The 9,830-nt window shown below is 49.5% G+C and overlaps 1 protein-coding gene across 2 annotated transcripts; it reads left to right on the forward strand.

Annotated features, from left to right (window-relative positions):
* Positions 1 to 21: 21 nt before the first annotated feature.
* On the forward strand, positions 22 to 4,400 carry SOCS2 (suppressor of cytokine signaling 2). Of its 2 annotated transcripts, none has more exons than XM_072865273.1 (3): positions 22 to 193; positions 1,656 to 1,954; positions 2,973 to 4,387. In XM_072865273.1, exons 2-3 carry the CDS (start codon positions 1,801 to 1,803, stop codon positions 3,419 to 3,421), a joined length of 603 nt encoding a protein of 200 aa, XP_072721374.1. In that variant the 5' UTR covers positions 22 to 193; positions 1,656 to 1,800; the 3' UTR covers positions 3,422 to 4,387. The 2 variants fall into 2 exon arrangements, with proteins under 2 accessions (XP_072721374.1, XP_072721366.1); XM_072865265.1 differs by lacking the exon at positions 22 to 193 and adding an exon at positions 203 to 1,384 and having other exon boundaries at positions 2,973 to 4,400.
* The last annotated feature ends 5,430 nt before the right edge of the window (positions 4,401 to 9,830 follow it).

The raw sequence follows: 9,830 nt of genomic DNA on the forward strand, positions 1-9,830 counted from the left end.
TTTCCCCAGGAGCACCATCTTCCTCCGGCAGTGGCAGCCTGTCTGTCTGCCTCAGCACAGCCCTGACGCTGCTCCCCGGCGGCGGGTGCTGTGCCCCGCCGGCCCCCCAGCGCCGCCGGGAGCGAGAACAACCTGACCGCCCCACCTCCAGGCGGCGGCAGCGGCGGCCCCAGCCCCGTCCCGCCGAGCCCGGGTGAGTCCCGTTGTCGTCGTCCCCCCACCCGGTGCCCTGCTGCTCCCGGGACGGAGCTGCCGACAGGCAGGATGGAAGCTCCCCCGAAGCCGGAGGCGGGCTGCTTGTCCCTGCCGGGGACAGCCCCGCTGCAGCTAGCTGCAACCGCCCCGCGAGCGGCGGCACTTAGCGGCCAGGCGCTCCCGGCGCTTCCCCTTCACAAGGGGTCGCGCCCGGGCACCCCCGGCAAGGCTGCTCCCACCTGCGCTGGAGCTCTGCAGCCGGCGGCCCCGCAGCCGCTCCGGTGCCAGGCGCACCTGCGCCCGGTCCCCGAGCCGGCGACGGGCCGTCCTGCGCGGGGGAGAAGGGGACGGGGATGGGTTTTGCGGGGAGGTTGCCGCATGTGTGCCTGCGATAGAAACCCGGCAGAGCAACCTACCAGCTGCCAATAAAGTTTAATTTGGAAAAGTTGCCGAGCTCCGCCGCGGAACTTGTGACGGGAGGAGCCACCTCGGCATAACCCCTCACCTGGCGGCTGCTGTGCTCCTGGAGGCAGAGACTCTGCCCGGTTGGCAAGAGCCGGCGGGGGTCCCGGTCTTCCCCGTGAGCCCTCCCCGCCCCCGGCCAAGCCGGCTAGGCCCCCCCCCCTCGCTGGCGCTGCCCGGCTTCGTGTCGCTCCCGGCGTGCCGGCGGGAGAGCGAGAGGCTCTTTTTGTCCTTCCCGTTCGCTTCAGCCGAGCGGAAAGATAATTTTTTATAGCATCAGCATTTAATGGGACGGGAAAAGCACATTTCCTGCCCCGCGCTAAATATATCGCGCCCTCCACCGCGCTGCCCCTTCTCGTTCCCAAGCGGCCAGCGAGCCCCGGCAGCCGGCGCTGCCCGCGCACCCGCCCCGCAGCCCCCCGGGCACGCCGGTGCCCGGCAGCGGCTCGCTCCCACCCCGGGAGCACGGCCCACGCCGGGCTCCGGTTCCTAGAGGTATTTCTTCGCGTATGACCTTACTGAAAGGCGTGCCGCGCCGTTGCGAGGCGCCGCAGCGTGCAAGCCGGGCAGCGCCGGGTCTGGGACCTGCCCCGCTCCGCCGCTACCCCTCCCCACTCATACCTTTACGTGCGCGGCGCTCCCCCACGACCTCCTCCCTCCCCGCACGCCCCCCCAGCGCTACCGGCCGGGCTCGCCTACCCCGGCCGAGGGAGCGGCGCATCCACGGGTTTGCCCTTGCGATACAGCGAGACCACCTACGCGGGCCGCCGCCTCCGCCTCGTCCCCGGCGGAGGGGAGCCGGGGACAGGCTGGGCGGCGGGGGGTGGGGGGAGGGAGGAGATGTCCCTCCCCCGCTCCGCCGGGAGGTGATCTCTCGCCTCGGGTCCCTCCTTTGGATGCTGGGAAGTTCCGAAGCGGGAGCGCCAGAAACGCACGGGCTGCGTCGGGAGCGCCTCTCGCGGGGCTCGCCGCTAACCACCCTCTCTCTCCGCTCGCAGGCGACGCCCGGGCCGGGGGCCGGGGCCATGCACCCGGCGCGGCGCTGAGCACCGCGGCGGCGGCGGCGAAGCGGAGCCCTCTCCCCGCGGGCAGCCCCCGACCTGCGTGCGAGCGGGGCCGCGCCCGCCGCCGCTGCCGCCCCCCATGACCCTGCGCTCCGCCGGGTCCCTGGAGAGCGCGGAGGGCGCCCGGGCGCGCTGGGGGCACCCCGGGGCGGCGGCGGTAGCCGCGCCTGTTGCCGAGGAGTCCCGTGAGGCGGCGCAGCTGGCCGCGGCCATGGAGGAGCTGCGGCGGGCAGGTAAGCCCGGGCGACGGGCCAGGAAGGGGGGAGCGCCCGGGGCGGCGGCGCTCGCCGGGGCGCCCGGCTCTCCGCCGCCCGCCGCGGTCCCGGGGGAGGCGGAGCGGAGCGGCGCGGCGGGAAGCCCCGCCGCCGCGCCGAGAGGGGAAGCGGGCGGCGGGGCGACGCTTGGTGTCGCCGCCCGGCGCTGCGGGGTCGCGGCCCCGCGGCGGCGAGGGGCGGCGGCGGCTCCGACCCTCCGCGGGCTGCGGCGGCCGAAGCGAAAGCACCGCCCGCGCCGGCAGCGCCGCGCCCCGGCGGCAGCCCAGGATCGGCGGCCGGGCGAGGGCCGGGCGCTGCCGCCGGCCGGGGCGGCGCGGCGTGGGGAGCGGGCGTCGGCGGCCGCCGCATCCCCTCGGCCCCGCGTACCTGCGCTGCGCACGCCGGCGTGGCGGCGGCTCGCCCGGCCCCGCAGGACGCGGGGCTTGGCCGCGGGCGGAGGGAAGGGCTTTTGTCTTCATCGCCTCTCTGCTAGGACCGCAGCCGCCCCGCCGAAGTTGTTTTCTTACCCCTCTCTGCCTCCGATTGCTAGACCAAGCTCATTTCGGCAACAGCCTGCCTGGAGTTAACCAAAAGCGGGCTTTTTGCGGGCTGCCAGCCTGCGCACGGCGGATGCAGCGCTCGCCCCGGCGTGCGCGCAGCACCGAGCCGCGGGACGCGTCCCTGCTACCTTACGGGCCGCCCGTGGGGTCCGCGGCTTCGGTGTTAGCCTCGCAGGACGCTGCTGGAAAGTTTGTGCCTGTGTATGCATAGATATGAAATAAACGGTGACCTGGAAGGCTCTGTCAAAACGAGACGCATTGTAAAGCCAATGCATTTAAATAGCAAATAAAAATTTACAATGTCTGCAGGACTTCAGCTTTCAAACAACAAAGGAAATGGGTTATTACAAGTACATCAGCCACAGAGCAGCTTTTTAAACAAACAAACAAACAAACAAACAGGAATAAACAAAACCCTTCTTTCTCTCTTTTAACAGGATGGTACTGGGGCAACATGACTGTTGCTGAAGCCAAAGAGAGATTACAGGATGCCCCCGAAGGGACCTTCTTGGTTAGGGATAGTTCACATTCAGAGTATCTACTGACTATTTCAGTAAAAACATCAGCGGGACCAACCAATCTACGTATAGAATATCGAGATGGCAAGTTTAGACTGGACTCTATCACTTGTGTCAGATCTAGACTTAAACAGTTCAACAGCGTTGTGCATTTGATTGAGTACTATGTTCTTATGTGCAAGGACAGAACCGAAACACCTTCAAATGGAACAGTTCATCTTTACTTGAACAAACCTCTCTATACGTCTGCTCCATCTCTGCAACACCGCTGCAGAATAACTATAAACAAGTGTACAAATCAGATCTGGGAGCTGCCATTACCAACAAGACTAAAAGAGTACTTGAAAGAGTACCAATACCAGGTATAAATATCTTTTCTAAATGCCTCTAATGTAGAGTAACTTTTCAATGCAATTCTTAAAATCAGCCAAAGGAACTGACTAACCAGTTGTACAACTCGGCATGGAATTCACTATCAAAACAGTGGCAGTTCTGGGGGAAAGGTTTTTATTTCAGATGCCACAAAGGGAGACTTTATGTAGAATAATCCCAGCTTGCATCCTGGGGGGTTCGACAAGGTGGTATTCTATTCGTGCGAGGAGAGAGAAGCCAGGAATCTGTCCAGATTGTGCTGCTTTGCCGGTGGCATAAAATACTGCACTATCAAATGCTAACTGAAGCAGTGGGACTGCGAGAGACTGCAAAAGTGGTCAGAGAGGTATGAGAGTGCCTAAGTATCTCAGCTGTCTGATTCCAAGATTAATTTGGTGCTGGTGTTCGTATAATCCTGAAAGCTTAACTGGATCACACTGTGATAATCTTGCCAAAGTTATGCAACTAATCAAATCCAGTCAAAAAAGTTATAATCTATTCAGTTTTTATTGAACTATAATTCTTGTGCTTTTCTGCAAGCAAAGGAGTACTGTAAGTAATCAGTTTAAAACGTTGTTTTTCGAAGTTCTCTAAAAGCTGACCTTAAGGAGAAATGCCACATCTTTCGTAGGAACCCAGTATGTTGCTGATTATACCAGATTGGTATCCCAGAATCTTTGTTAACGTGTTAACATCTTCCCAGTGGTGATATATCCGTGTTATTACTATTAAGCCTCTTTTGGTTGAGGCTTTAGGACTGTGCACTGCAGACTTGCAGTTGCTCAGTTCCAATGTCAGAACATGGATATCAGCAGTTACAGCTGTCTTCTACAGTGTAGAATGTTTTCTTCAGCTTGTTTCCCAAAATGTGGGGAAATATGGATTTGGGGTTTTTTTGGAGGGTTGGGGTTTTTTGTCTTTTTCTTTTTTTCTTTTCTTCTAATTCACCATTGTAGCTATCAGACTATTACTCAATAAAGTAAATCAAATTGCACAACAATCTCACAATCTTTGTATGTATGGATTTGCTACTGTTCAGGAAACAGTGATCTTGCGAACCTGTGTCATTTCCCAGCTAATACTCAAATAAATGCACACGTATCAGTGAGGATGAATACCCCTGCTTTGCCTTTGTGGTGCTGCTCAAACGTATGGCTGGATTACGTTCAGATTAGTGGCTTAGAGGTAGCCTGCTGAATTCCCGTAGTTAGATATTAGCATGGGACATCGCTTTTTCTGTTACAGCAGTCCTCCAAGTGGGAAGAAGGGACTTAGACCCTCGGTACCTCTTCCTTAGTCTACATGTAACATATTTAATAAAAGAAATATCCAGGATGAGAGTAATAAGAGAGCAGTAAAGAGAGAAACAAGGACACAGATTCATCCTCAGTCAACAATTTCATAGTTTTAACTCTTTCCCTAGCTTACTTTTTAATTACAGGAAATAGACCTGTGTTTGAACAAGGAGGGTTGGCAAGACTTGCTGTAATCTAGCCCTGCCCAGGCTGAAATAGAAACAACATAAAATAATCTTGTTTTCCTTGTGACCTAACTGCTCTGTAGTACTGTCAAGATGCTGTGTCCCTTCTCATAAACTCTGGGGCACTGACCAGCTTATTTTGTTGCGTCTAAGCTCCCAGTGCTATGCGCTCAGTTTTGTCATTAACATGCTGGCAGAAATGAGTAGCACGGCTGTTGAGACAAGGAAGACTCCAAGAACCCGAGGCAGAGGGGATGGTCCCTTGGTATGGCAAATACTTGATAGGTTGTTCTCTCTGTATGTCTCTCTTTCCTCCCTCCTCTTCCACAGTTTCAATTCTCTCTCCCCATTTTTAATGCAAGCTTTAGTATAGAAATGGGGGGAGTTTTCTCCTGAAAAACAAAAGAAAAGCTTTTGTTATGTACAATTTTTCCCCATGCCCTGCCTAAATGTAGCAGATTGTTGGAAGTTTTTCACATAACACAGTGACCACCCTCCGGTTCCCATCCCAGAAGAGCTCTTGTATTCCAGGTATGTGTCGTAATCACACAGTTCTTCTGTGCTTGTCGTCTGTCTTGCTAGGATCTGCCACCCTGAAGCTGAGGAGCTTTTCCTGTGAGCAGGAGCTTTTCCTGTGAGCGCCCATGAAAGAACCGTATTCCTGGGAACACTTTTCATTCTGATTAATCTGTTTTCTTACAGTTCTTGTCTAGCTCTACCTTGAGATGAGATAGTTGCTATACGGAGTAACTTCTGTTACAGGAGTAAGGAAACACTAACCTGCTGCTACGTTAACCTTCTGCTACTGGGCACTTTTAGCCAAGGTGATACTTAGCTGTGATACGCTTGGGGTCTCAGTGGTGAACACATTCTACTAAGGTCCTTTAAAATAAGTTCCCCCCAGGCTAGCCCCTGGCCTGGGGATTTAAAATCATGAATACCAATGCTGGAACAAGCAGACTGAGAAGATAAGAGTTTTGGGGTGCACTGAGAGAGTCATGTTGTACATATAAGAAATGATTTATGGTTCGCTGCTGGCAGTCACAGGATACTGTAAGCAGTCACAGGCCAGGTTTACCCCACAGCAGTGCCAAGCTCTGAGGAACAATATGGGGCAGACGCAGGGCAGCTCGCTGGGCTTTTTGTTAGTGGTTCTCCAAAGCACAAGGGCAAACAGCAGGCTGAAGACAAGGAGTGCTATTGAAGTGAAAGGTGGTGATTCTTGTAAATAATCAAGAGTAGTTACTGTGATGTGGAATCAAGTCACCAAACGTTGAGCACACTGACTGACACTTCGTATCATTTGTATTAGTTACTACGAGGAATAAGTAGGGTCTAGCTATGGTGTGCTCGAAGCAGTGAACAATATTTTGAACAGACTGGAGGGGGAACTAGTCCTCTTTGTATGAAAGCATAGTTCTTGTCCTCATTAGGATGCCAGCCCTAGGGTTGATGCATTGCACTAGTAAAACTAAACCACACTATAGCTTGCTGCAAGCTTGGCTTCATTCTAACGCAGCACAGAGGAATGACTTGTTCTGGTACAAAAAATCCAAGGATAGCACATTATTAGTTTACAGTGGTGCAAAAATCTTTCATGTAGACCCCATGAATTTTCAGGCATGATCATGTTGTCCAAACATTTTTTTTAAAGTTCCAATGCTCTTTTTTTTTTTTTTTTTTACTTTATGGATGTTGCTGTGGCTTGTTCACAGCACTAGCTTTTAAATTGCTGGCCCTTCAGATTGTAAAAATGACTTCTAACTGATACATGCCATCTTGAATGGCTAGTACAGAGTGTTCAATGAAGCCCGTTTCACAGCTTCAATGCCCGTGAGTCAACCAAAAATCATGATAAGGGCTTTAATCCTAAACCTTTTTTTTCATCCCATGTGTTGGTTTGGTTTTTCATTTTTGAGTCTTGAGGTTTCAGATTTTCCAGCTTGTACCTGGGATGTTAGTTGCTGAAAACCTCTTCATTTTAATTAAAGAAAAGCTGAGAATCCCACAATCCTAAAAGGTGATGCTTGAAAAAAATAGTAAAAAAAATAATTGCAAGATGAATGATGAAAATGGAATTGGTAACTGTATTTAGCTTAGCACTAAACCTAGGAGAAGTGTGAACTATGGCTCCATTTTAGTTGTATGGGTATTTCCCTGCTGTTAGTATTATCACCAGAGTCAGAAAATGGTTCAAGTACAAGATGGGTGGGTAGAGTGGGAATGTAACCAAGCAGCTGCGCCCGTTGCATTAGAAGTAATTTCATTTTAATCTGAACTTGTCAGTATTGTCCTAATTATATTTTATGTAACCACATTCTAGATAAACAATATATAATTATTAGCAAGAAGGAAAAATTGTTCACTAGAATATGGGGGGAGAGGGGTTTATTTTTATATCTTAAAACAATCTGGAACTTACTCCTCACTAAAAACTGTGGAGCTTTAGAATCTGAGACTCTTACTAAGTCTCATTACCTTAAGAAAACAGAATCTACATACAGTAGGAAGGACAGGGTTCTGTAATTGCATGAATTCCTATATATCAGCCACCTCTTGTGTCTTAGCGAAGTGTTCCTGTAGGTAAATTACCTTGTTAAAGATCATAGAAAAGCTTTATTTACTTACATGTTCTATTCAAGAGCTTTTTCTTGTATTCCTGATAAAATTCCTAGGGATTTTTCTTTTGGCTATAAGCTTAGGATCTAGCAGAAAGTAAGTTGAGTGGTGTCAGGGCTTTGTTCTTCTTAAGCCAAAACACATGATGGAAATGGGAAGAGATACCTTTAGACGTGGGTATCGTGTCCAACAGTCATTTATAATAAAGTAAAATAAAACTTCTACTGACTTTGCTCTCATGAAAATAAATCTAAGTGTCATATTGACTGCTAGAGGAAGTAATGGCTTGAGGGATTCTAACAGTTGTATTACTGATTCTCAATAATTATAAGAATTTTTTCTGTCAAAAGGAGAAATTTTATTTTTGAAAAACTATAGAAATAAAGGAAACTTTTAGTACATAAACCATAAAATTTCCAAATAGAATAACTTGAATGGTCTGAGCTGGTTAGTGCTGTATACACAAAGGAAGTGGGGATGACAAGCTACTTTGGTATCTCAGCCTGGCTCCTGAAACCCACTTCGTCATTAGCGTTAACTTCAGCAGGTCTCAGTATTTTGCTAAGCCCTTAGCATTAGCCTTAGCCCTAGACTGAAAATGCCTGGAGACAACATTCCACCGACACATAACTTCAGATCACCAAGGTCTGAGCTCGCTTTACAACAACATGGCGGTTCGCCACAGTATTGCTGAAATTGGGTAACTTCTACAACGGGCTGAAGATCAGTCAAAGAAACCGGGAGGCAGAGTCGTTGCTGCCAGGGGCTGCAAAGGGCATTGGTGCCAGACGTTGCTGGTTGTTATCTGCTGTCTTAGACAGAGGGCATGCTACAAGCTAGGTAAAATACAGCTGCCAGGAAACCAGATGAGAAGCTGTTCTGCTTGCTGAGGAGGGAATTATCCGTCTGGCTTTTGGTGCCTGAGAAGGGACTGAAGGGAAAGAACATGGAAAAGCCAGCAGCTCCTATGAGAGGTGACACTTCTCACAAGGTGTATCAAATAACTAACCATCAGGACTAGTACTATGCTGAAAGGTGTATTAGTAGAGCTTAAAGGTCCAGGGGAATAACTAGTATCAGCACAGTGTGAAACCACATATAAACAAAGTCTGGCTAGATAACTGAACTTCAGGAAAAAATTAAGCTTATAGCAAAAGCAGTCTGTCCTGGTCCCAGGGTTGCCAAAGGGGGAGAGGGATTAATTGTGTTTATTAATCAGGTTACCTGCAGGGCTTTGAAGTAGCCAGTGCCTCTGAGAAAGTCTAGGGAAATGTAAAAACATATGACCATAATTATGGTGTTTAATCTGCCTGATAAATTGTGGATTTTATTCTACTTAAATCCTATTTAAAAAAAGGATTGCACCTGTCTTTTGGTTTTGTTTTTTTTTTTCTTCCAGAGTTGGAGCCATTAACTCTCCAGGAACTGAAATACCAAAACAATATCATTACTTTCTATGTATTAAGGAGTAAAAAAATGCAGGAGCAAAAGCTATTTACATTAGCATAAGAAACAAGCTGACATTTAATAGGAAAAAGTTCAAACAGATAATACCCAGGAAAAGTTCAGTGCCGAGTGCTGCAAAGAACAAAATACATTAAAAAAATCCCCAAACTCAATGTGCCTTAATTTTTCTTTCACTGACAGGCAGGATTTATATAAGTAAATCCTTTTGTTTTCAGTCAAATCGGTCCATAATGTTTCATAGCTGAGGACTGCAATTTGGTGCACTGTTGGTTAACAAATAGTAAATGCGGAGGTACGTTAAATATGGGAAAAGATTCAAAGCCCACTGCAAGTTCTTTTGACTTTATTGAGGTTATTTGGATCAGGCTTGATAACAAGAATTATATAAGAAACAGTTGTAAGTGATATCTGAAAGCTGTAAAATCACTTTTCAAAATGCTTTGTTACAATTTAATTGTAACTCTTTAGGTTGCAGCCCTGAATTAGGGTCAGTTCAGCTGAATCTCTGTAGCCACTCAGTTTGTCTCAGGGGGAATCTCCAAATTTGAGGGGTTGCTCTGGATACCTATATTGCACACGTCACACATTTGCTTTTTTCTTACCTAGCGTGCTGCTGATTGACACAGTCTGGAGGGCAGAATAAGTTGTGGATCAACTGTTATTGCTTATGGGATTTTTACCTAGTTCACTTTCTTTTAGGAACAGCAATATTAAACAAGACTGAGTCTATATTAGCTGCAATTTACCTATCTGTAAAGTGGGCAGTGGACTTAACATTTTGTAGTTTATCAGCGTGGGGTGAAGAGTTGCTTATATTTCAATTAACAGTGATAGGAACT

This window comes from Ciconia boyciana, chromosome 1, assembly GCF_034638445.1.
Source record: "Ciconia boyciana chromosome 1, ASM3463844v1, whole genome shotgun sequence".
Taxonomy (NCBI): domain Eukaryota; kingdom Metazoa; phylum Chordata; class Aves; order Ciconiiformes; family Ciconiidae; genus Ciconia; species Ciconia boyciana.